Below are 26,566 nucleotides of genomic sequence, written 5' to 3'. Positions count from 1 at the left end.
GGAATTGGTTATTAGTTTTAAAGCCAAAATCAAAACAGCTAAGTTACCATTGAAACAATAGCAACATATAGGTGAAGCATATAAAACCTCAACAGATAATGTAATTGACACACTTGCAAAAACCAAAATTAAAATCTTCAGAATGGATAGTGTAATGCTGTTTTTCATATTTCTGTATGATTTCAGTCCTTCCTATCACTCCAAGATCTATGCTGTTCCATTCTGGCTTCCTGCCCAGATCCAAGTTTTCTCTCTCCACCATTGGCAGCCATCCTTCAGCTACAGTTACTTAGTAGCCAAGCTCAGGAATTCTCTTCTTAAATCTCCACCTCTCTTCCTTTTCAGCATGCCTCAAAACCCAGTTCTTTATCCAACATGACAAAACATAGTCTTTGTAAGACAATATATAACTCAGGTAGCCATCATTTATTTCCTAATAAGAAACAGCTTCTAGTTGACATCCACAAAATACTATTTTCCTAATATCACGTCATACCCTGGAAGCACTGTGGTTTTTTTTTGTGTGTGATATGCTTATTGAGAAGTACCCAAAACGATCAATCTGCTTTAATTTAAATTCTCTGTAATAAGGAATACTGTACAAACTTTTAGATGCAGTTATTATCACAAGTTTCAAAACATTTGGCATTGGTGGTGGTTCTTTAATTACTCAATGGGGGTCATTTGGCTGAATGGCTGGTATGTAATGTAGGGTTCAGTTCCCACGTGAGTCAAGACACCACAAAGGTCCTGCCTTCTCAACCTCGCTCAATGCATAGTGACCCTCAGGTTAAATCATCATCAGTTGTCTTTCTCTAATGAGAGAGTAGCCCTATGGTCCTCTAGGACTTTAAAGTTTGGTAAAGAGATGATGTCAAGAGCAAATTTGATGATAATTCCATTATTCTTCCTCATTTTTTGACTGATCTTTTAATACATTCATTCTATAAACTATAGCTAAAGTTATTAACAGTAGCATAGGTACAATGTCTTCATACTTTAGGAACATATAGCTTTGCATTGCATAGAGAAAGATGCTTGAAGCGACATGAACTGTAGTAAATTTTTAATCAGAAACTGAATTTTGTGCTCAACTTTTCATCTTTCACTTTGTTATTTTATGGAACGCACACACAGTCTCAAAAGAAATGCTCAATGCACCTGTGTATAAATCTATTTATTTCACGTCCCATCTTGCAAGATGTGACACAGTCAAGATGTTAATAAGCAGGCAATTCCAAATCCTGTCACAATGTCATACCCTTCTTCTGTCTTTAAACAATCGCAGCAGGCTTCCGAATAAACAATGACTAATCGATAAATTTCATATGAATAAATGATATAACAAAAACAGCTTGACTGTGATTCTAGTCACCAAATGGTCAAATTCCACAAGACTGATCTTGGTTTATGATAGAAACAAAGAAATGCCTGAAATGCATTCAAACTGTTTAGATAACTTTTAATTAAATGTCAAAGACAGTATATTAGAGCTTTGAACAGGCATTCAAATTTATTTTATGTATTTAACTTTGTGAATCAGTTTCAGAGCTTTCATTTGTTTTCTAGTGATACAAGATAAAAAGGAGCTAATTGATACATTTCAAAGCTAGACCAAGTGTACAACAGGATCAGTGGACAGGTTTTACTGAGAAATTATATACTGTTTCACAGAAGCGTATTGTATCTGGTCTAAATAATACTTCTTGTACAATATCCACGATAAGTCAGATTCTGGAAATAATGTAATGATTAAGTTGTAAATTTAATTCTTTGATGTGAATGTCGTATCCCTACTGGAACGAGCATCTTGTCTACAGTCAGTCATAACACCAGTGCATAAAAATAAGTTGTTTCCATTTCATCTTGGACAAACAGTAGCACAACATGCCAAAATTAGTTATAAATAAAACTTCTATATATAATATATACACACACATTATTAAATAGTGTGTTTTGGTGTGATAAAAGCATTGTCAACCCATGGTTCAGATGAAAAACTGCTTGCATCTTGTTTGTATTTCATAGTATTGAATTTCTTAATGTCTTGTAACCACACCAACCAAACTATGCAACATACTCCAGCCCAGCTGCAAGTTAAGTGATAAGCACTCAAAGCAGTGCATTGAAATAAAAGCGTCTTGATGCCAAAATGTACGTATTTATGAAGTCTCACCTCCACATGCTCAAATGTGATTCAGAGGTCAAGGCATGAACAAACTGTAGATTAACAGCAAACATCTTTAGCTACTTGCCTATCAAAATTTGGCATTGTTGAACTGTTACATCACAGGGAACAATGTTAGGTCTGAAATCCTCCACAACTCATATTACAATTATTTAGCATCCATTTTAAAAAAGCAACATTTTTCCAGTCTGTTCAAACACATTAGTCAATTGCGTTGGTGCAGTACATCGTGATTTGGGATATTACACTCAAAATCCAGGCATATGTCAACCACAAATTAAAAAAAAGTAAAACAAGAAACAAAGTGACTTGTGTATGTATTTTTTTTCCATTTGTGCTTATCAAGGTTAAGAGAGATATTAATGATGTTGCAGAACAGATCTCTTTCCATTTCAGGTACTGAGTGTCATCAAGTCAGATATACATGCTAGAAATGATAAAAACAGCACTTTGTTTCAGTACCACTGTGTCATTCCTTCCCCCATTTTTCACCAGCTATTCTGTGACTTTGCCATGAGATTGCCACTAAAAGCAACTTTGGATTACTGCCAGTTCATTCAGAATTAGACTAGATCTACCCAAACTCATTTCACACAATACTTAAAAGCGAACTTTCTTTCTGTCAGGTTTGGAACTAGGTCCATGGTTGAAATGCTCGCATTCCACATCTAACCCACTGTGCAAGCCACCTCTCCAGTTTGTCGCGTTTGATGATTTTACAGTTTATTTCTCAAGGAAAGCATACATATAAGCACAGTGAATCACCTCAGACAGGCAATAACATTGGATGAAACCTTGGAACAATGCTCAGCAAATGCAGTATGGATTCAACAAGGAAATAATATTTAATCACCTATTATAGAATTGAGAAGACACCCATGCCAGCCCCCATTTCAAATTGGTGAGCATAAATTTGAGTGCCTTTGTCCACTGTTCCTCAGAGTTGAACTGTGTTTTTATAGAATAAGATCCTCCACTTCCTCCTGTGTCTTCAATCTTTCCCTTCTCCACATCCATTCTATGCAGCAAAAAAGTATTACAAAAAAGTTACTTAAATTCAGTTTTAAGTTGAGTAAGAAAGAACATTGAAGCCGGCCATCTAGCCTGCTCCACAATTCTAAATTATGGCTGACTACTTCTGTATGATTTCTCCACGTCCTGATATCATTGACATCTAAAAATCTATCAAACGCTGTCTTGAATATACTCAGTTTCCACAGCCCTCTGAGGTTTCTGAATTATTTTAGAGTCAGTACCTTCATGGAAGAAGTTCTCCCTCGTCTCATTCAGAATAACTTGTCCTTCAGAGACTGTGTCCCTAGTTTAGACCCCCCAAAAGGGAAACATTGTTTGACTCTAAGAGTTTTGATAAATGTCAATTAGATCATGAAGAGAAGCTAGTGACTCGGGCATATATTTAGTAGGATTTTTAAAAAAAAAAATTTACTATTAGGATGTAGATGCTGTTAGCAGGTCCAGCATTTCTTGTGCATCCCTAGTAGTACTTATGATGGTGAACTGCTGCAATCCAAGTACTGTAGATAGACCCATAATACCATCAATAAAGGAATTTCGCAATTTTGAAAAACAACACTGAAAGGAACAGCTATAATATTTACATGTCAGGATGATGAGTGGGTTGGAGGGTAACCTGTAGATGATGATGTTAGCATGTATTTGCTGGCCCTGGTTGTAGGTTTGGAAGATGTTATCTAAGAAGGCTTGGCATATTTCTGCAATGCACCTTGCAGATGGTACACACTGCTGCTAAAGTGTCTGTTGTGGGGAGTGTGGATGCAATGCCAGTCAAGTGGCTGCCTTGACCTGGATGGTGTCAAGCTTCTTGAATAATGTTGTAACAAGTTGGGAGTATTCCATCGCAGTCCTGACTTGTCCCTTGTAAATGGTGGATAGACTTTGGGCAGTCAGGAGGTAAGTTACTCACTGCAGGATTCCTAGCCTTTAACTTGCTCTTCTACCCACTGTACACAGTTCATCCAGTCCATTTTCTGATAACCACCAGGATGTTGGCAATGGGGTATTCAGGGATGTTAATGCCATTGAATGTCAAGGGAGATAGTTAAATTCTGTTCCATGGGAGATGGTCATTGCTTGGCACTTAAGTGTCATGAATGTTACTCTCCACCTTTCAGCTGAACCCTGGATATTATCCAGCTATTGCCGCATTTGGACATGGACTGCTTCAGTGATGTTGATAGACAGATTAAAAGGGAGAGGAGGAAACAAATGGCCTGAAAGGCTCAAGACAAACGCCCTTATCGCATTTGAAAGGTGTCTGCATAAGGCACCTGAACTGTTTATCCTGCTGGAAAGTGGAATAAAACTGTTTGGCTGATCCCAAGAGCTTGTCTAGGCAGTTATTTCTTTTGTTTTTTTGAAACTTCAACATACTCATATAAAATAGGTTTGGACTTGAAGCAGGGCCCTGGCATGGACTGATAAGAAATACATGATTACAGACATCCTATTTCTTTATTTTTCTATTTTAATCTTATGCTGGACTTCTTATTTCTTAAATTTTTCTATTTTATATCAAGGGATCTGTACTTAAGTATCTGTACCTAGGTACCTTTGTACCAAAGATGGTGCCGTAAATGGTGACTTCTAAAGGGAATTCTAATTCATTTTTCAGCTGATGCAGACATGGTCCAAGAGGTCTTCTTCTGTACAGGTGTACTATAAACTGTAATCACTACTTCTTAAGAGGATGCAAACCAGTATCCTCAAGTCTCTCCCCATAGGATGATTCCACCGTGTTAAGAATTAATCTGGTGAACATCTGTTGCACTTCTACGGGAATTATATTATTTCCCAGATAAGGAGACCAAACCAAACCAGGTCCCCTCTCACCAAGCTTACGTACAAATGAATCAAGACACCTTTATCTGTACTCAAATTTTTCACTTTTATTCATTGAACACTCAAACTATTTTGTATTTTTGCTAACTTGGTTAGTTTAATGATTATTTCTTTGTCTGATTTACTGAAGTAACTATAGTATAAAATGATATAAAAGCATCAAGTTCTGAATAGGGGTTATTCCTCTTTGTGGCTGAAGGAAAGGCAATTCAAGCTGGCCACCCACTGTTGTCATTAACAATGCTGACTATAAAATATCAAATTTATCACATCTTTTAGATCGTATACAGTACTTGCGTACAAAATAGTAGTAATTTGAAAAAAATTTACAGTTACGAGAGAGGATCCTCAGTGGAGATGCCATAAGGGATTACCAAGGAGATGGGTGTATGGTCACATTTGAAGGCAAGGCAAGGGGAATTGCAAAGCATCGACTTTGAAAAGTTCCAAATGGATGTAATTGCTGAAATATTAGTTTTCCTCCAAAGTAAAAGGTAAAGCAAAAATTAATCCCAGAGAGATTTTTATTTGCATCATGAGCAGCAGTTATATATACCATATTTGCAAGGTGGTTATCCTAATTTTACAGCATTAATAAATCTGAGCAATGGAATGGGCCATCATATTGTATACTGTAGTCAAACACTGATAACCCCAAAAATAGCATGTAATTTGCTAAATATGCCCAAAGTTAACAGGCATACAACATACTAGTAAATTGAGTGTTTCCCCTTTTATATACAATAGGAATAGAATCCTGGTTCCTTGGATCATTGTCATTAATGTTAGTGTTTTGAGGGTCAGTAATTAAATAAAACACAATGTGAAGAGGAGTTTAGGATCAGTCACACTCAAACGCAATGACTTATCAGATGTTTTCTGTAAAAGAACTTGTGTTTGTCAATTTATTTCTGATGTTTTCTTCCAAATGCAGCATAGATAATTTATTAAAATACAATTTATAAAAACGTGTATTAAATATGTAAACTCAAAATTTATGAATGCAATTAAGTCATATCATCCTTGGAACAGAAATATTTGACTGTTCTTACGTTATTCAAGACTAGGTTGAAGTACTTAATAATCTACCTGTATGGTAAGCAGAAGCCAGTGTCACCTCTTTCTACCTCCTCTTTAAACTGTTGAACGCAATCCAGAAAAGCCACCATAGCATGATCAAACTTGTTGTCCCAGAAGAATCGTAATCCTCCAGAACAGTACAATGGCAGCTCCTATATGACCATGTTGGAAGAAACAATGTTTTTTAAAAGCCAAGTCTATACTTAATTTATTTGGATGATTAACACTATCTTTTCTCCCATTTCCTACAACAACTGCAACTAAAAACAAAATGGTGAATTCAGGTTTGCATAGATTGCTAGGTGATGCAAGGGTAGCCTAGGATTATTCTGTCCCCCCCCAAAGAAGCTACTAAAACTCAGTAGTCACTAGAGAATGAAAAAAATGTCAAACTTGCATTTCGCCACATATGGTCCATTGTGCTACATTACAAATGACAGTGCCATGATTTTTTTTAAAATTAACTATCCATTTAATCAACAATCACCTAAAAGCCAAAGAAAAACTCTCATCAAATAATTCTTGTAAAAATAATATTTAAGAAAACAAATGAACAAACGCAAGTGTATTCAAGAGAACTAAAGTAATAAAATTACTTTTTACATATTAGCACATTTCCCCACATGAAATAATTTTATTGTTTTTAATATATACATATCTAAAATGCATAGGAGAAGTGGAAAGCTATTTTCCACTTTTAATGTCAAAACACTTCAGTCATCTGCAGCATGGGATAAAACATTATTTCCTTCAACCAAATACCTTAATGTAATCTTAGATACCAAATATAACTTGTAACTTCAGATCAAATGAGTTGCTCTGTGGAGTTCACTTTGGGTGAAATTTGTTGAGATTATCCCATGCTAACTTTATATGTAGCCATAAGCTTTCAACTCAGCGGTCTAGACAGTATCCTAATCAAAGTCTCTGAAAAGGTCAAAGAAACCCAGGTCCTAATTCTGTTTGTCTGATCCTCCCTCCGCCCTAACCCCCCCCCCCCCCACACACACACACACACAGTTGTATACACCAAATACTCTGTCTTCCTGAAAACTATTTTGATAAAAGCCAGTTTTCTCATTTAAAGAAAATGCATTTTTAAATTTACTGTTAGAACCTAGAAGAGAACATTCTCACAAAGACATTTCTCTGTTTACGACCACAGTACAGACCTTTGCTCTGTCTGTAAGTGATTCCAAGTATGAATGATTCCCATAAGGGACAAGACGATACCTATAAAAGCAGAGAAAATATTTTGTATAAGATGTGTGATTACTCGACAATTTAAAATATTTTGCATTTTTAGGCATTCTTTACATCGGTGTGTTCTGGAACTTATTGATAAGGGAAAAACATTCATGACAGAATTGTTTCTTCTACATCAGAAAAGATTACTCTCAACCCTTTCAATCACACATAACAAACAAAGCTGGGCATAGTTTCAAGTGGAAGTTCATTTTCCACACACTGATTAAAATGTGTTAGACCAAAGTCCAGACTACCAAAATCACCTCTCCATGGTAGAGTTGAATGGCCCTAGCCTTCTCCTAGATTCACTCTTACATGTGTAGCAATTGCTGAAAATTGTGCTGTCACCAACAATGTTAACAATGGCTTCAAAAGGAATTATTCACTATTCTCCTGTTCCTCACCTACACTTTGTAAATTAAAACCACATCAAAAATTCCACACATATCCAATTATACTTCACTCAACATCACTGATGGTGTAGTCTCTCACCCTCCCCTCCCTATATATGTAGTCAAACTCCTGGTCTGACCTCTATTGTCAAATGTGCTGAAATTTTCTCACTAGAAAGAACATTTTTTTAAAAATCAAACCCTCTTGGCAACTGTCTCAGACCAAACTAAAGTGGTCAGAACTCAGATTCCAATCCCAATTTGACACCATCGCATGATCTCCTACCTCCTAATTTACTTCAATAATGAGTCATCCCTTCTCTGACCTAATCCATCTCCTACTGAATATTCCTCCATATTTTTGTAACCCCTGCACAGGTTCATCAAGTAAAATAAATTTGCAATATTTGGGATATTAGGCCATACTTTCTGTGCACGTTTCTGACCCTCTACTGTACTGGCACAAATTCCAAAGACCGGGAAATCCACTTCCCATATGTTAATAATCCCTGAGCAGAGAGTCATCTCAAGGACAAAGAGGAAGCTGAAATGCGAAGACGCCAATTTAAATATAATGAAATAGCAAAATTGCCAAAACATCATGTAAATACTAAATAATTAAATTAGCAAAAAACAATGTTAGCAATAAATTCTCAGTTCTGTAATTACATCAAGCAATGCTTAAGCAAAAATTATAAAATGGGGATCAGAAATATAATCTTTATATTTCCTTATTTAAAAATGCTGAAGTCTACACTCAGTTTTTTCTCGTTTGTCAGTTTTATTTTCTCATATTTGAAACGTTTTATTAGCAATTAGGTCAATTTCGTTCAGACTCTTAAGACAATTTTCATTTGGCATTTATGATTCCAAGCAAAACAGGTCTCACTTCAAAACTCATCATTACACAAATGGTACAGACTTTATGCAATTTCAAAATGCACCTCTGAAATCGGAGTTCCATCTTGTTAGCCAGTGAGTGCAGTAACAGCACAGTCTGCCCCCAAGCTGCATTAATCTCATTCCATTCCACAGGAACACTTGGTAGACGTCCTAGTCTGAAGTTATTGATGGTGCCAAACTGTCCACTATGCCTGAAATTCATATTGTCCAGTCATGAAAAACAAAAAGTTAATACAGAAATACAAACATAAAGTGAGCTATGATTCATCCCGTTTTCGATCTGAAATGTCCGTGACTCAAGTTAGTCAACGAAGGGAAAAAAATTGATAATATAAAGAGTTCAAAATAATCTAGCCAGCCTCGTATGATGTTGAAACAGAAAAGCAAACAAAAATGTATAAGGAACCAAGTTAACAATATGGTGAACATACAGTCCTGCCACACTTAAGAGACTACATGTGCTTAAATGCTAATTGTGTCATCACAGACTTACCAAAGTCAGGATGTTCAGGTTTAAATGAACAAAATGTAGCCTCTGAATATATTGATCCAAATACAGGATGATTATGAATGATACCTACAGCAATTAAAATTCATTATTGGGCAGCACGGTGGCTCAGTTGTTAGCACTGGTGCCTCACAGCACCAGGGTCCTGGGTTTGAATCCTGCCTGTGAGGAGTTTGCACATACTTCGTGTTTGCGTGGGTTTTCTCCGGTGCTCCAGTTTCCACCCACAATCCAAAGATGTGCAGGTCAGGTGAATGGGCCATGCTAAATTGCCCACAGTGTTAGGTGTGTAAATATAGAGTAGGGGAATGGGTTTGGGTGGGTTTCTCTTCGGAGGGGTGGTGTGGACTTGTTGGGCCGAAGGGCCTGTTTCCACACTGTAGAAAATCTAATAAAAATACAGGTAAAGTTAACTAGTTCTTACCATATGTGAAACGTAGCATTGAAAACATTGGTTTTCTTGAGTTTATCAAGCTGAATCTGAGCATATCGCATCTGATTGCCAACACTTGTTAAATCATCATCAAGCTCCAATTGCTGTCTTTTGAATTCAGAATACTCCCGCTGGTACCTTCAACATAACAATTCATACAAGAGCAAAAAAAAAGACTGATTTCTTGCATCTTATTCTCGTTTAAAAGAATTTGAAAACTTTCAAAATGAACCAATTTCATGCTGGAACTAATAAAAGAACCAAAACAAAGCAATGCTATGAATTTTCTGTACTGGTGCACATAATGTAGAGATGAAAATAACACTCAATTTCTTTAAGTCTCTCTTTATGTCTGAATCCCTTTTTAGTTACTATATTTGCACTTGTAATCTTTATACATGCGTCGGTATTTCAGATTTTTTCCTGATTGGGACCAGGTTGAGTGTCATTGTTGAGAAATGATCTGGGATGTATTATATACTTCCCTTTTCCTCAAGTATCTCTAGTTTTAGACAGAAGAATGTTAAAATCTTGCAATAAAAAGCCTGTTTCATACATTACTATTAATGAGCAAAGCAATAAATGTCATGCACCAATTATTGTGCATACTGCTTTATACTTTAACATGAAAACCTGGTCTACTCACTGGGCTTCTTCTTGATTGAGTCTCTCTGTCTCTGCCCTAACCTCGGCCAAATCATCTGCTACCTTCTTCCGTTTCACTTCCACATTTTCAAGTTCCTGAATTAAAAAGTTCTCTTGGGAGTTCAGTGCTTTCAACTCTTGCAGCAGTTGCTCTTCATCTTCCTCATTCATTTGTTCAAGTATCTCTAAACAGTTTCTGCATCAAAAACATAGAATCCACTTGATGAGGATGTTTATATTTCACCAAAAATCTAAACCACGCAATCAGCTTCAGAAATGTAGATTTGAAAATGTTATTCTCAGGTATTAAATAAAAACTTTTTCTTGGGTACATTTAACTGCTTTAAAATATCTGGAACATGATGGCCTGGATTCTGATCAATGTTTTATATTTTTCAAGTGAAAGTAATCTAGATGCCAATGCTTGTATAATTTTTGGATACAATAGAGATAGATAGTATTAGTAACCTACTTGTAATTCTGACATTCATTTTCTGTGACATTCAGTTGCTGGTCCAACTGATCAAGCAGTGTATCAGTACATTCCTCACAGAGAGGATGGTCCACATCTGTCTGTCCAGACATGATGTCAAACAGATCACTGGTCACCTATTTAATAACAAGTACCCACAGAATTTAATGATATACACAATTTTAATCTTTCATTTAGAACATACAGAAATTAAAATGTGGTAAGTAACAAAATTTGACTTCACCTTAATGAGCTTGACAATACATTGTATCCCTGTTTTGACCATGTGATGGACAAGCAGGAAGCAACAGGACATAACCTGTCCAGTTCAAGAATTTCTGACATTTAAATGGACGACACAATTAAAGTAACTGGCATGCACAACTCCTAATACGCCCCCAGCAAGATCTAGCATTGGCAATTTTTAAAAACTCATTCATGGATGTGAGCATCACTGGCTAGGCCTGCATTTAATCGATTAGCATTGGTTATGTGGTCACCATCAAGCTTACTAGTAATATTAGTTTTTGAAATTGAATTCAGATTTCACCATCTGTTATGGTGTGATTTGAACATGTCCCAGAATTTGCCTGACAATTTGGATTACTATGTCCAGTGACATTACCACTACGCCAGCATCCTCACAATAAGGCGACACCTTTCCCTTTCTACAGGATTTCACCCTGCATTGAGCCCAGGTGGTGGCTCACCCTGAATGTTCTCAATCTCGGCAAGGTGTGGTGGGGGGAGGAGGAGGAGGAAGAAAAGAGAGAGAATTAGTGAAGGGGAAGGGTTGTTAAACATCTTATGGTGGTCACAAAGCTCTCCCAAAAAACAGGTACTGGTCCTGCATTTGCACAGAGCAGCTCAGCAAATGTGGGACTTTTCCCAGTGATGGGCCAAGATTAGTAAAAGCCATTTTCATAGAAGCAATATGCAGCAGGATAAACATGCAGTTCTCCTGGACCACAAAGCAGGAGAGGGATTTAACTGTGGAATATAGAGAGCTTTTCTGAAACCTACACCCCTCCATCTTAATGATAAACATCACAACTATAATTAGATCCCAGACTACCTCCGAGCAAAGCATGGGAAATCAACTTGAAGAATAGCTTTCTTTTCAAAATCTGCCATTCAATTTTTATCAATGTTTCTATAATCTAAGTTCTAGAAACATTTCTATCTTTTGAAATTAATTTAATTAAAAAACACACTGAAGACTGTGTCTACAAATTCATTTGAATAAAGATAAACTGTATTAAAAAATAGCCATCATATATTGAAAACCTTGAGTGGAATATTATTTCCTGAAGTTGTCACGAACTTTGGATAAGACTATGCAATCTGACCTAGCATTATCAGTCCAGCAGAGGGGTCTGTTTGAAAGTATTTTACAGACACACATTGTTTCATGTACAAGAGTGTTTTGCTGTAAAACTAATTATTAAAATGTATAATTTGAAAATATTTGCTATATACACAAGTAAACAGTGATGAATAGTTATCAGACCAAATAAAGTACAAACTCACTTTGAGTCTTCGGCTTAGGTTTTCCATTGTGCCACCATCAGAAGCTTCTCCAATGAGAGTAAAACTATTAGCACTTTCTGTGGACAACATCCTATAAAAGATTAAACTTCTATAGCCATTCTCCAAATAATCTCAAACCTCAAGAAAATATATCTCCTATTTTAAGTTAGAAGATGCTGTTCCACTAACTGTGGAAAATAAAAACATAGTATTTTTTCACTGTATCCATAAACAAAGAATCTTATAACTTGACTAAATTAACCACATGAATAAATATCTTCTAAGAAAACTATTAAAGTATTTTAAATTATATGCCTGATTTAGGATTTGAAATGATAATTTTCATCTATTCAGCAATATTGAATAATTTCACAAATTCATTGTAAACCATTTAATGAAGTGTCCAGACATTTAGACACAAGTCAAGGTAATAAGAGTAAGAAAGAGGTATTTTTCGATTTTCCCCCATTTTCTCTTCTTAACTACTGTTGGATAAGGTTCCAAAATACACAGTATACTGTATTTCAAAGTACACGAAACACTTAAGTGCAAGACATAAATACAGTGGTATCATGAGATTTGAGAAACAGAGCAGGTGGCAACTACTGAGCTCTTCAAACCTATTCCATCAATAAAATCATGACTGATCTTCTACAGAATTCCAAACTATGAAGGGATTGTCTTATGAGCAAAGCCTAATTAGGTCGAGACCCTGCTCAGTGAAGTTTAGGAGAATGAGAAGTGGTGATTTCAATGAAACATACAGGATTCTTAAAGGGCTTGACAGGGTAAATGCTGAGAGGGTGCTTCTCCTCACGGGAGGGTCTCAGACCAGAGGACATAGTCTCAGAATAAAGGGGTGCCAATTTAAGACTGATATGAGGAATTGTTTCTTGGAGGGTTGAGAATCTTTAAAATTCCTTTTCACAGAGAGCTATGAGGGCAGAGTCCTCATGTACATTTAAGGCTAAGACAGATGGATTCTCGATCAGTAGGGGAATCAAGGGCTACGGAAAAATTGCAGTAAAGTGGACGTGAGGAATGTCGTTTCGGCCATAATTCTTTTGAATGATAGAGCAGGCTCGAGGGGCGTAACAGCCTAAACCTGTTCTAATTCTTATAGTATTATGAAATTATTTCCATATCCTCCATCCCTTACTCACATCTATTGATCTCAGTAAAATATAAATAATATTAGAGCATCTGCAGTAGGGAATTCCAAAGATTTCATCTAGAATAATCATCTAGAAAGGAATAAGTTGATTACAGGTAGATAACACAGTTTTGTGAAGGTTAGGTCATACCCCACAAACCTTATAGAGTTCTTTGAGAAGGTGACCAAACAGGTGGATGAGGATAGAGCGATTGATGTGGCGAATATGGATTTCAGTAAGACATTTGATAAGGTTCCCCACGGTATGCTAGTGCACAAAATACGGAGGCATGGGATTGAGGGTGATTTAGTGGTTTGGATCAGAAATTGGCTACCTAAAAGACAGAATGTGGTGGTGGATATGAAATGTTCATCCTGGAGTTCAGTTACTAGTGGGGTACCGCAAGGATCTGTTTTGGAGCCACTGTTGTTTGTCATTTTTATAAATTATCTGAATGAGGGCATAGAAGGATAGATTAGTAAATTCATAGATGACACTAAGGTCAATAGAGTTGTGAATGGTGACAAAGGATGTTGTAAGTTACAGAGAGACATAGATAAGCTGCAGAGCTGGACTGAGAGGTGGCAAATGGAGTTTAATGTGGAAAAGTGTGAGGTGATTCACTTTGGAAGGAGTAATAGGAATGCAGAGTACTGGGCTAATGGTGTGATTCTTGGTAGTGCAGATGAGCATAGAGATCTCTGTGTCCGGATACATAGATCCTTGAAAGTTGACACCCAGGTTGAGAAGGTTGTTAAGGCGGCCTATGGTGTGTTACCTTTTATTGGTAGAGGGATTGAGTGTTGGAACCATGAGATCATGCTGCAGCAGTACAAACTCTGGTGTGGCCACATTTGGAGTATTGCTTACAGTTCTGGTCACCACATTAAAGGAAGGATTTGAAAGTTTTGAAAAGGGCTCAGAAGAGATTTACTAGGATGTTGCCTGGTGGGGAGGGGTGGGGGGGGGGGGGGGAAGATCTTATGAGGAAAGGCCGAGGGACTTGAGGCTGTTTTCATTAGAAAGAGGAAGGTTGAGAGGTGACAATTGAGACATAAGATAATCAGAGGGTTAGATAGGGTGGACAGGGAATCACGTTTTCCTCGTATGGTGATGGCTAGCACGAAGGGACAGAGCTTTAAATTGAGGGATGATAGATATAGGACAGATGTCAGAGGTAGTTTCTTTACTCAGTAGTAGAGGCATAGACTGCACTGCCTGCAACAGTAGTAGACTCACCAAGCTTAAGGACATTTAAAAGGTTATTGGATAGGCATACAGACGAGAATGGAATAGTGTAGGTTAGATGGGCTTCAGATTAGTTCCACAGGTCGGCACAACATCAAGGGCCAAAGGGCAAGTACTGCGCTGTAATGTTCTAAAGAAAACAGCTCCTTCAGTAAATATTTTTCCCCATCTTGTTTGTAAATGTTGCCCTGCTTTGAGACTAAGTCCTAGTTCTAGACATAACACCCAGGGGAAATAGCTTTCAAAAATTCAACCGGATAGTATCAAGCATTCTACCCGTTTCACACTATTCTCAACTTTCTCAAAATCTGTTGATCCCAGGAATCAATCTAGTGAACCTTGCACCAAAACAAGTACAACTACCCAACAGCTGTACCTTGGCAAAGCTACATCCTCTCTTCAATTGGAGATATTTTCACTACCACCATGTGTCACTGGTTTACAATACTCATCCTCATTCTAAATGACGCAAATAATAAATAGCATTCTTATTATCCCTTCAGTATCAGCATAAGAGATTTCAAAAGTAGGATCTTTCTAACCTGTACACCTCAGCACCACAACATGCAAAACAATTACTCACTCAATAGAACATCATGGTAATTCTGGAAGAGAATACTATCATAAAAAAAAGTAAAATGCTAATTTGAAAATATACTGTTTTACTACATTGTAGAATATTTTTTAAGCATCAAATTTTTCAATTTATTCTTCCCCATTTTTTAAGACAAGGTGCCATGGAGCAAACTGGTTCCATGCCCCTTTGATGAATATTCTTAAACCAGAAGAAAGAAACATGGAAGAACAAGCCAAATGACCTGGCCTCGAATCTTCCCTCCCAGCTTGTGAAGTTCAAAGTTCTACTTATATCACATGATACATCACCTTGCGTCAAGGCATGCGAAACATAACTTGAAACCATCAGCGTGGCCGAATTAATATATTAATTACCAATTAAAAGCTGAAAACAAAGTTAGGACTTGGTTTAGTACATAGAAAGTTAAATTATGTGTCCTTACCGAGCAGGAGGTATATATTTTCTGGAAACACTATCTGGTTTACCTTCTGTGCAAGCTTCCTAAAAAAATAAAACACCTTAAGTGAAGCCAAAATGAAGACCAACTGTTGGATGTTTTATACACAATTTATTTTTTAAAACTGAAATGCTCAGAGGGCAAGAAAAAGATTTTCATATAATATTCTCATGCTTAAATTTTCTTTAAATGAACTCTTGCTTGATTTTAAAATGGATGCTATCAAACAGAATGAGCAAGTTGGCTGCTTCCACAAATTTCTAGCAAGTACCTGGACAAAAGTGAACTCAACACTTCCTGGCATATGATACTCTGCACTGTATGACCATTCCACCCAAGCCAACATCAAGGATTAATATATGATATGTTTATCCCAGTCAGTTCTGAGCAAAAAGGAGATCATTGAAGTCCATTATTGTTCAATATGGTCCCAACAACTTCACATATCTAGTCCAAAATACAATAAATGGGGGCAGGACATTAAAACCGATTAGTTAAGCGGTTTAACCAAAAACTAGTCACATGGTTTGTTTAAATCTCCTTAGATTAGATTAGATTACCTAGTGTGGAAACAGGCCCTATGGGCCAACAAGTCCACACCGACCCACCGAAGCGCAACCCACCCATACCCCTACATTTACCTCTTACCTAATACTATGGGCAATTTAGCATGGCCAATTCACCTGACCCGCACATCTTTGGACTGTGGGAGAAAACCGGAGCACCCGGAGGAAACCCACGCAGACACGGGGAGAACGTGCAAACTCCACACAGTCAGTCGCCTGAGGCGGGAATTGAACCCGGGTCTCTGGCGCTGTGAGGCAGCAGTGCTAACCACTGTGCCACCATGCCACCCTTCGAGGATTCAGCTTGATTTTTGTTCGATAATCCGTTTATCATATCAGGAGTAGTACCTCCCAACTTAGCTAAGCACCTGTCTCTGGTCTCAGTATCTCCCATAAGTCTGGTTTATTTCTCCCCTCCCCTTTCCTTTCTTGTGTGCATGAGAGAGAGAGTATACATCACAAATCATTCCTTTGGCTTTTGAATGCAGTAATAAACCTTACTTTGTTTTAATCCTAAAGAACTTGCTGTAGATCATTTAAAATTGGGAAATAGACCACCACCTATTTTTAAAAGGGAAAAAGGTTATAAAGAAATTAGATTTTAAAAAATATATAGATAGGAGAGGAAAACAGTAAAAATAATCATGTTCACCTCTCCATCTTGCCTGTGTCAAAACTAAAATAATATTTTGTGAAATATTACAGAATAAATTATTGGAGAGAAAAGATCGATACAAATAGCTCCTTATTTCAACTGAAACAGTGCAAAGCACTTTACTGGATGAATTACTTTGAAATAAAATAATTGTCCTGCAGCCAAATCACTTTACATACAACACAACTGAATTAATAACTAATTAATTTGTTCTGGTGGTATTAGTGGATGGAGACATAGTCCAGACACCAAGAGAATCTTGGCTGCTCCCCCTGCAGAACCACAGGATCTTTGACATTCAATGTCAATGTCAACCTGAAACCCTGCATTGCCCGATTCTTCCTCCTATCAAAGATTCACAAACCCGAAACCCTACACCATCCAATTCTACCTCCTACCAAAAGATTCACAAACCCGACTTCCCTGGTCGACTCAATGTCTCAGCCTGTGCTTGTCCTGCTGAACTCACCTCTGCCTATCTTGACACAGTCCTGACCCCCTTAGTACAGGAACTCCCCACCGACGTCCGGGACACCACCTACGCCCTTCACCTCCTCCAAGATTTTCATTTCCCCGGCCCCCAACACCTCATCTTCACTATGGACATCCAGTCCCTACCCACATTGATCCGCCACGACGAAGGTCTCCAAGCCCTCCGTTTCTTCCTGTCATGCTGTCCCAACCAGTACTCTTCCAACTTTTACCCGCTTGGCTGAACTGGTCCTCGCCCTCAACAACTTCTCCTTCCAATCCTCCCAATTCCTCCAACTCAAAAGGGGAACCATGGCACCTACATGGGACCAGGCTATGCCTGCCTCTTTGTTGGCTATGTGGAACAGTCCATCTTCCGCAGTTGGACCGGCACCAGCCCCCACCTGTCCTTCCGCTATGATGAGCATTGGCACCACCTTGTGTTCCCATGAGGAGGTTGAACAGTTGATCAACTTTACCAATACCTTCCACCCTGACCTCAAATTCACCTGGACTATCTCACACACCTCTTTCCCCTTCCTGGGCCTCTCCCTCACCATCTCTGGTGACCAACTAACCATGGACATCTACTACAAGCCCACCGACTCCCGCAGCTACCTAGACTACACCTCCTCCCACCCTACCTCCTGTAAAAACACCATCCCTTATACCCAATTCCTCCGATCCCAGATGGCCTCCTTCTTCCAAGATCACAACTTCCCTTCCCATGTGGTTGATGATGCCCTCCAGCACATCTCCTCCACTCCCTCCCCCCCCACGCCCCTGAACCCCACCCCTCTCAACCCAACAAGGACAGAACCTCACCTCGTCCTCGCCTTCCACCCCATCAAAGTCCGCATACATCACATCATTCTCCACCACTTCCAGAGATATATTTCCCTCCCCACGCCTATCAGCGTTTCGGAGAGATCATTACCCCCGGGACTCCCTCATCAGATCCTCCTCCCTCCAACCACCAACCCACACCCCACTTCCAGCACTTTCCCCTGCCACCAAAGGAAGTGCAAAACCTGCACCCACAACACTCCACTAACCTCCATCCAAGGCCCCAAAGGATCCTTCCACATCCAATGGAAATTTACTTGTACCTCTACCAATGTCATCTACTGTATCTGTTGCACCAGATGTGGTCTCCTCTACATTGGGGAGAGGGGACGCCTTCTTGCAGATCGTTCCAGAGAACATCTCTGGGACACCCGTACCAACCAACCCCACCACCCTGTGGCTGAAACTTAACTCCCCCTCCCACTGTCAAGAACATGCAGATCCTGGGCCCCATCCACCATCACCACTCGACGCCTGTAGGAAGAATGCTGCATATTCTGCCTTGGGACCCCGCAACCACATGGGATCAATGTGGATTCCATCAGTTTCCTCATTTCCCCTCCCCCACAAGCCTCCAACTCAGCACCACCTTCCTGACTTGTCCATCACCTTTCCCATCTATCCGCTCCACACCCACCTTCAACCGATCACTTTCTCAGCTACCTCACCCCCCTTCCCATTTACCTCTCAGCCCCCCAGCCCACAAGCCTCAAGATAATCCTGCTCCTCGGATGCTGTCTGAACTGCTAGCTTTTTCAGCAGCACACTCTTGACTTTGACATTGAATGGTCACATTTAATGACATCCCCAAGACAGCACTCCTCCATTCTGACATTCCACACAGCAAAATAGATATTCTGAAAGTGTTTATTATTTGCATTTTTCTAGTTTGTTCTATAATTTGGATGTGAAGCAAATGCCTCCCCTTAAAAGCTCAAATTTTACAGAAAGGAAAGTGATCTGCCTATCTGGAAAGTGCAATCGAACTTTATTTTTTTTAAAAATGTATCATAAAGCAGCTGTAAAATACCACCACACACACCAATACAAAAAAAGGTTCACAACATGTATTATACATGGCACAATCCATACATTTACTGTCTCCACAGGTTATTCCCAGGACATGATGCACTCAGCATATTTCAGCAACACACAACATACCAGCATATTTAACAATTAAACTATAGTAGATACACAGCAACGAAAATTGAATTTAATGAATTTATTTACAGACAGCTACTTTGGTTCTTACCTCTGCAGGGCTGCCATTTTCCACCCTGCCTTCTTCTGGTTTTACAGGAGTAACTGTAACTAAAGGGGCTGAGAAAAAAAAAGACAGGATAACTTTCAACATACTGGTCTTTTAATATTAATTGCTTTTAAACTTGTTTTAAAAATTCCCTCTGAAACGATAGGTTTGGATATCAGGTCGTACCTGAATGATTAGAACACTTTTTTTGAGAAAGGGAAAAGGATAGGCTACATTTTTTAAAAAGTTGCATAAGATTGAGCCAGTACCCGAGAGTCACCTGTCTCAAGGCACTTGTTGCCATTAGTATCACCTATGCTTCTGTACAGCACTTCATTCAAAGTGTTTATGATGAAACTTGTACTTTCGCTCTTCTTGAATGACTTTTACATCATGCTGTTCTACACACACTTCCGTAGCTTCTTTCACTCATCTCTCTCTCTCTCTCTCTCTCCCCCCACCACTGCCTTCAATCACTAGGCCTGACGCTCGAGAAATCCCTCTTGAAATGCATGCCTCTTCCTCCTTGCTGGAAGAACCCAAATATTTCTCACTAATCTCCCCATTGATTCAAGTGTCTGGAATATTTCTTGTATTAAGTAGAAATTTGCAGTTTTATCCAAGTGAATAATAACATTTATTTTATTAGAATTCATTAAAATAAATATGTAGTCTTCCCAGTTTAGAACTTAAACCTGATGATATATAGAGGTAGGGGTGTGGACTAAATTAAAAAAAATTACTAGATCCTGATGAAGGACTTTTGCCCGAAACATCAATTTTCCTGCTCCTCGGATGCTGCCTGACCTGCTGTGCTTTTCCAGCACCACTCTGATCTAAACTACTACATCCTAGGGCCCACTTCTCTGTTCTCCTAAGCCCTGTCACGACAATAACATTTCTATTCATTCATGGAATTCCCACCCAGAACATTATAGTTCTTTGGTCTCATGATATGTGCAGAATATGCCAACTATTCTCAAGATTCACTCCCATGGGCTTTCTGCACTTCCTTGCTATAAGCAGCTTTAACTTCAGTTCAAATCTACTCACACTGTCTCATCAAATCAAACAAAAATACAGACGTACTGTTAATGTACAAAGACAACACCAACATAATCAGGTTGGATACTAATCACATCTATCAGCTTTCTGTTTGCAGTAAGGTGATTGATCAGTATATTGTACACAAGTGCAATTTATGTTGGACTATAATGGAGGATCATAGAATCCCTACATGGTCTGCACTAACCCTCCGAAGATCATCCCAGAGACTCAACGACTACATCCTCCCCCATTCCCACCCCCGTGTACAGCAGTGCAATAATAACCAGATATATTTGCTGTGGTTCTGTTCGCCGAGCTGGGAATTTGTGTTGCAGACATTTTGTCCCCTGTCTAGGTGACATCCTCAGTGCTTGGGAGCCTCCTGTGAAACGCTTGTGTCATATTTCCTCCGGCATTTATAGTGGTTTGTCTCTGCCACTTCCGGTTGTCAGTTCCAGCTGTCCGTTGCAGTGGCTGGTATATTGGGTCCAGGTCGATGTGCTTATTGATAGAATCTATGGATGAGTGCCATACCTCTAGGAATTCCCTGGCTGTTCTCTGTTTGGCTTGTCCTATAATAGTAGTGTTGTCCCAGTCGAACTCATGTTGCTTGTCCTTAGCTATCCTTAGTAGCCACACACACAGATGACAAGCAACGTGAGTTCGACTGGGACAACACTACTATTATAGGACAAGCCAAACAGAGAACAGCCAGGGAATTCCTAGAGGCATGGCACTCGTCCACAGATACAATCAATAAGCACATCGACCTGGACCCAATATACCAACCACTGCAATGGACAGCTGGAACTGACAACTGGAAGCGGCAAGGAAACATCACAGAAGTGCTTCACAGGAGGCTCCCAAGCACTGAGGATGTCACCTAGACAGGGGACGGAACGTCTGCAACACAAATTCCCAGCTCGGCGAACAGAACCACAACAACGAGCACCCGAGCTACAAATCTTCTCCCAAACTTTGAAGATAAATTTGCTTTTATGATGTAGATTGAGGGATGTATTTGAAAGAGCGGAATGAACACTTCTTGGGATCTTTTACTCCAAGCTGGAAGTAGCTATGGTGGATATGAACATATATGGTTGGAAGTGAGAAATAGGAAGGTAGCAAGCACCTTTTTGGCTGTTTATTTTCGACCTCCGAATACTTGCGAGGAAGTAGAAGGGAGCATTTGTAGGCAGATTAAGGAAATTTGCAGGGCTGTGATAATTGATGATTTCAATTACCCTCGAACAAACTGAAATAAAGACAGGGCAATGTGTGCAGGAGAACTTTCTAGAACAGGACACTTCCAGTCCTGCTAGGGAGGGAGCTTTGCTGAATGTGGTCCTAGGAAATGACGCAGGCCAAGTGGAGAAGCATTTGAGAAATAGCAATATTGAACCTTATTACAATTAAGTCAGAAAATGATTTTTAAAAAAAATCAATCAAGGATTAAGATCCCAGACCGGAAAAGGGCAGATTTTAAAAGGTTCAAAATTTGAACTGGAGCACGTTGATTGGAAACATTGTGTGAATGGAAAAAAGGGAGACTTTCAAATCAGAGAAGTCTGTACACACCCATGAGAAGTACATACCCATGAGAATTATGTGCATCTATGGCCAGAGTTCACTGGATAACTGAGGATATTGATGAGAAAATAAAAGAAGAAAAAGGAGGCGTGTGTTTACAGGAATAATAATAGCAATATCATTAGGTGACTTAGCAGCTAGCATTGCTGCTCTCAGTGCCAGGGACCTGGATTTGATTCCAATTTTGGGTGATTGTCTGTTTGGACATTGTCCCCGCGTCTGTGGGGGCTTCTTTTGGGTGCTCTAGTTTCCTCCCATAGCCCAAAGATGGACAGGTTAGGAGGATTTATCATGGTAAAATGCTTGGGTTAAAGGGAGAAGACAGGGACTAGATCTGTGTAAGATGCTCTTCAAAGAGTTGGTGCAGACTCAAGGGCCAAGTGCAACTCTTTCTGCAGTGCAGGGATTCTATGAAAATAGAAATCGGAAGAGTAGTTAAAACCCAAGAAAGAGGCTAAGGCTGGAACGAGAAAGTTAACAAGCTGCACTAAAGCAAATAGTAAAATGTTCTTCAAGCATATTAATAGTAAAAGATTAATGAAGGGTAGAGTGGGTCCCACAAGGAATTAGCAGGGTAAGCTGCTCACTGAAGCAAAGTCTTTGGCAGAGGTCCTAAGTGAGTATTTTGCTCTACCTTTACCAAAATAGAAAATGGTGACAATGGCTCAGTTGAAAATGAGGGTTTTGAGCAACCAAATAGTATATGATAAATTAAGGGGCGGCACAGTGGCTCAGTAGTTAGCACTGCTGCCTCATTTCACCAGGGTTCGATTCCAGCCTCGGGTGACTGTTTGTGTGGGGTTTGCACATTCTCCCCATGTCTGCATTTTCCGGTTTCCTCCCACAATCCAAAAGTATGCATGTTAGGTGAATTGGCCATGCTAAATTGCCCATGCTAAATTGCCCATAGTATTCAGGAACGTGCAGGTTAGATGCATGAGCCAGGGGTAATTATAGGATAATAGAATGGGGAATGGGTCTGGGTGGGTTACTCTTCGGAGGATTGGTGTGGACTTGGTGGGCCAAAGGGCCTGTCCCAACGCTGTAGGGATTCTATATAAATAAAAGAAGAGGCGCCAGAAAGGCTGGCAGCATTCCAGGCAGAGAAGTAGCCAGGTCAAACAGGATACATCCAAGATTGCTGAGAGGGGTAAGGGAGCAAGTTATAGAGCCGTTGACAGAAATTTTCCAGGCCACTTTGAACACAAGACTAGTCCAAGAGACTGGAGGATTGCAAATATAACACCATGTTTAAAAAGGCAACAAAGGAAAACCTAGGAAACTACCAATCTGTCAGTTTTACACTAAGTGGGAAAGTTGATGGAGATCAGAATACAGGACAAGGTAAATAGACACCGAGAAAAATAGATTAATACATTGCTTTATCAAGAGTAGTTCATGTCTAACTATTATAATAAAGTTTATTTTCAAGGCAGTGGTAGAGGGCAGTGCCATGGATGTTGTATATTTGGACTTTCAGAAAGCATTTGATATGGTACTACATGCAGGTTCCTGAGCAATTTAGAAATGTTTGGGATTAACAGTAGCATGATTCAGAAGTTGGCTAAAATATGGGGAAGCTGATAGTCACAGATATCATTTCCCAGATTGGACATGAGTTGAAAGAGATGTTCCCCAGGGATCCAGTTGGGACTTTTTAAATTTATATAAGTGATTTGGAGATGGGTATTGAGGGCAAAATTTCTAAACTTGCAGATGATATTAGGATAAGGAGATTAGTGGATTGGGAGGATGATGCTGAGTGACTGTAGAGGGACATTGACAAGTTGGCCAAATGGGCAGACACCTGGCAGATGAATTTCAGTGCAGAGAAATGTGAGGTAGTGCATTGTGGGAGAGGAACCACTGAGATGCAATACAAGCTTAATGGTTCAACTTTAAGGGGAGTAGAGGAGCAGTGGGACTTCAGGGTTCACATGAAGGTGGCCAAGTAAGCTAAAACAGTTGTTAAGATGGCTTACAGGATCCTTGGGTTTAAAACTAGAGGCAGAGAATGTAAAAACAATAAAGTGATGCTACATGTCTATAAATCAATGGTCAGACCACATTAGGAGTCGTGCATTTAGTTCTTGACATCTTATTTAAGAAAGGATGTTGAAATCCAGGTTAGAATTCAAAGGAAATTTTACGAGAATGATTGCAGGAATGAAGGATTTTAGATTAGAGAAATTGGGCTTATTCATCTTGGACCAGAGAAGATCAAGAGATAACCTTATTTGGGTATTCAAAATTATGAACACATTTTGACAGGGTGAAGGAGGATATTTTATTTCCACTATTTGGCACGTCAATAATTCAGGATCACAGTTTCAAGATCATCAGCAAGAGAACTAAGCGACATGAAGAGAAACCTCTTTATTCACAGAGTTATTATGATTTGAAATGTATTGCCTGGGAGAGTGGTGGAGGTTTCAAAAGAGAGTTACATGTATATTTAAAAGTGATGAATTTAGAGGGTTACAGAGATAGGGCAGGACAACGGAACCAGCTGGTAGTCTTTTCAGGAGCCAGTACAGACACAATGGGTCAAGTGGCCTCCTCCTGTACTGTAAAATTCTATGATTCTAGATGGGGCCGATAACCAGAATCGCTGATTTAAATAGTAGCAAGAAAGGGCTGCACTGAGGGTCAAATCAAATTTTTAAATTTCAGACTCGATTGAGACTTAAACCCTCAGCCTACAGAATTAGAGACAGGACAGTAACTTAAAAACTAACAATAATGGAAAAATACAGGTATTGCAATTACTTACCTGTGAGTTCCTGAATTGTGACTCTATCTAAAACATTGAAGGATGTATCCAGCTTTAGGGGTTGACTACAACGCTGGCATACAAAGCTCACTTGCATGGTGGAGCTTGAAGACTTTGAACCTTCCATAGCTATACAAAATAAGAAAGCACATTGTGAACTCTGACAGACTAACTTAATGTGTGAAATTTTCACATAAATTCTGCCTTATTATACTGAACATTGCAGATCAAGCATGAAAACAAAAGAAAATATTGCAGATGCTGTATATTGAAACAAACAGGAGATGGTGAAAACTAAGTGAGGCTAGTAATTGTGTGGAAAGCAATTAAATGAACACTCCAACTCTGGTCACCTCATCAAATTCACCTGAAATTTTACATCCGATGACAAGAATGTAATTGAGCAAAGTAAAGGGAAAACGGTAAGGCATACACAAAGCAGAATTAGCTACAATGAGCACAATGGCAGGCAACAGATGGCTAAATGACTTATTATTTTAGCATGCAACAAGAGGAAGCATGATGAAGGAAATACAAAATTTTGAGATGGTGAGCTCTAGTTGGGGAGAGATTAAAGCAAATTTTAAAAAAAGTACGACAAACTGTCACGTAGAGTTAGGGGAAAGTGAGAACTGCAGATGCTGGAGATCAGAGTCGAGAATGTGTTACTGAAAAAGCACAACAGGTCAGGCAGCATCCGAGGAGCAGGAGAATCGACGTTTCGGGCAAAAGCCCTTCATCAGCGTAGAGTTACCATAATACAGAAAATATGACAGCATGATATTCCAACAGATGATCACTAGCCACAAAACAGCAATTATCTTACTCCACAAATAATTTCTCATGAAGAGTAAGTGGGAACTAATGCTGACAAAATTAAATACAAGTAGAAAATGCACAGTTCAGTCAATATCAAAGTTCACTGCCACCACTTAGTCACATCCAAATAACGGACTTTTAAATGTTCTCCCATCCCCTTGTCTAGCCACAGCTCCCAGCTAAAATATTAACCTTTCAGTTGCCGACAGCGATTTGCTTCTTCATCCCGAAACCAGCGTCCGCTCACTCCCCTTAAAAATCAACTATCCCCAATTCTGTTTAAAAAAAAACAAGCAGGGCGAGGGGGAAAAAAAAGGGAATGGGAATAGGCTTAAAACCTATTCAGGGTCAAGATTAGAGTGGTGCTGGAAAATCGACCTTTCGCGCAAAAGCCCTTCATCAGGAATGAGTCTGATGAAGGGCTCTTGCCTGAAACATCGATTCTCCTGCTCCTCGGATACTGCCTGACCTGCTGTGCTTTTCCAGCACCACTCTAATCTAGACTCTAATCTCCAGCATCTGTCGTACCCACTGCTGCCGAGTTAAAACCTATTCAGTCACGGCTGGTGAAAACGCTGAGCGCAGACGGAGGTAAGAAATAAAGTGAAACTCCCCCAGCCGAGGGTAACGTACCTCATCTGCTTCTCACTTGACAAGGAGGGAGTCTGATGCTGGGAAGACAGCTCAGGACAGCCGCATGGTGAGGCAGGAGGAGGGTTTATATCCTGCCTCACTCACTCACTCACTCTCTCACACATAGCACTCGGTGATATTGTTGCTCTTTTCTCCTTTTCCTTCCTGTCTCTTCCAGCTCTCTCCTTCTTCCCCCTCCACT

At 39.3% G+C, this 26,566-nt stretch overlaps 2 protein-coding genes across 2 annotated transcripts in view; one reads left to right on the top strand and one right to left on the bottom strand.

Annotated features, from left to right (window-relative positions):
* Nucleotides 1-2,755, top strand: part of cntd1 (cyclin N-terminal domain containing 1) — an 11,812-nt gene extending 9,057 nt beyond the window's left edge. Inside the window, exon 10 of the mRNA XM_060848908.1 lies at nucleotides 2,585-2,755. Coding sequence (XP_060704891.1) covers nucleotides 2,585-2,755 — 171 coding nt within the window. The remainder of the gene's footprint in view (nucleotides 1-2,584) is intronic.
* Nucleotides 1,163-26,566, bottom strand: becn1 (beclin 1, autophagy related). The gene is made up of 12 exons (XM_060848649.1): nucleotides 26,365-26,566; nucleotides 24,913-25,041; nucleotides 19,506-19,573; nucleotides 15,701-15,759; nucleotides 12,280-12,370; nucleotides 10,750-10,886; nucleotides 10,279-10,473; nucleotides 9,624-9,770; nucleotides 8,733-8,882; nucleotides 7,321-7,381; nucleotides 6,158-6,300; nucleotides 1,163-3,206 (listed from the first exon to the last, which is right to left on the bottom strand). Exons 2-12 carry the CDS (start codon nucleotides 25,037-25,039, stop codon nucleotides 3,038-3,040), a joined length of 1,347 nt encoding a protein of 448 aa, XP_060704632.1. The 5' UTR covers nucleotides 25,040-25,041; nucleotides 26,365-26,566; the 3' UTR covers nucleotides 1,163-3,037.

Source organism: Hemiscyllium ocellatum, chromosome 32 (genome assembly GCF_020745735.1).
Source record: "Hemiscyllium ocellatum isolate sHemOce1 chromosome 32, sHemOce1.pat.X.cur, whole genome shotgun sequence".
NCBI lineage: Eukaryota > Metazoa > Chordata > Chondrichthyes > Orectolobiformes > Hemiscylliidae > Hemiscyllium > Hemiscyllium ocellatum.
This window is presented reverse-complemented; position numbering and strand designations above follow the sequence as displayed.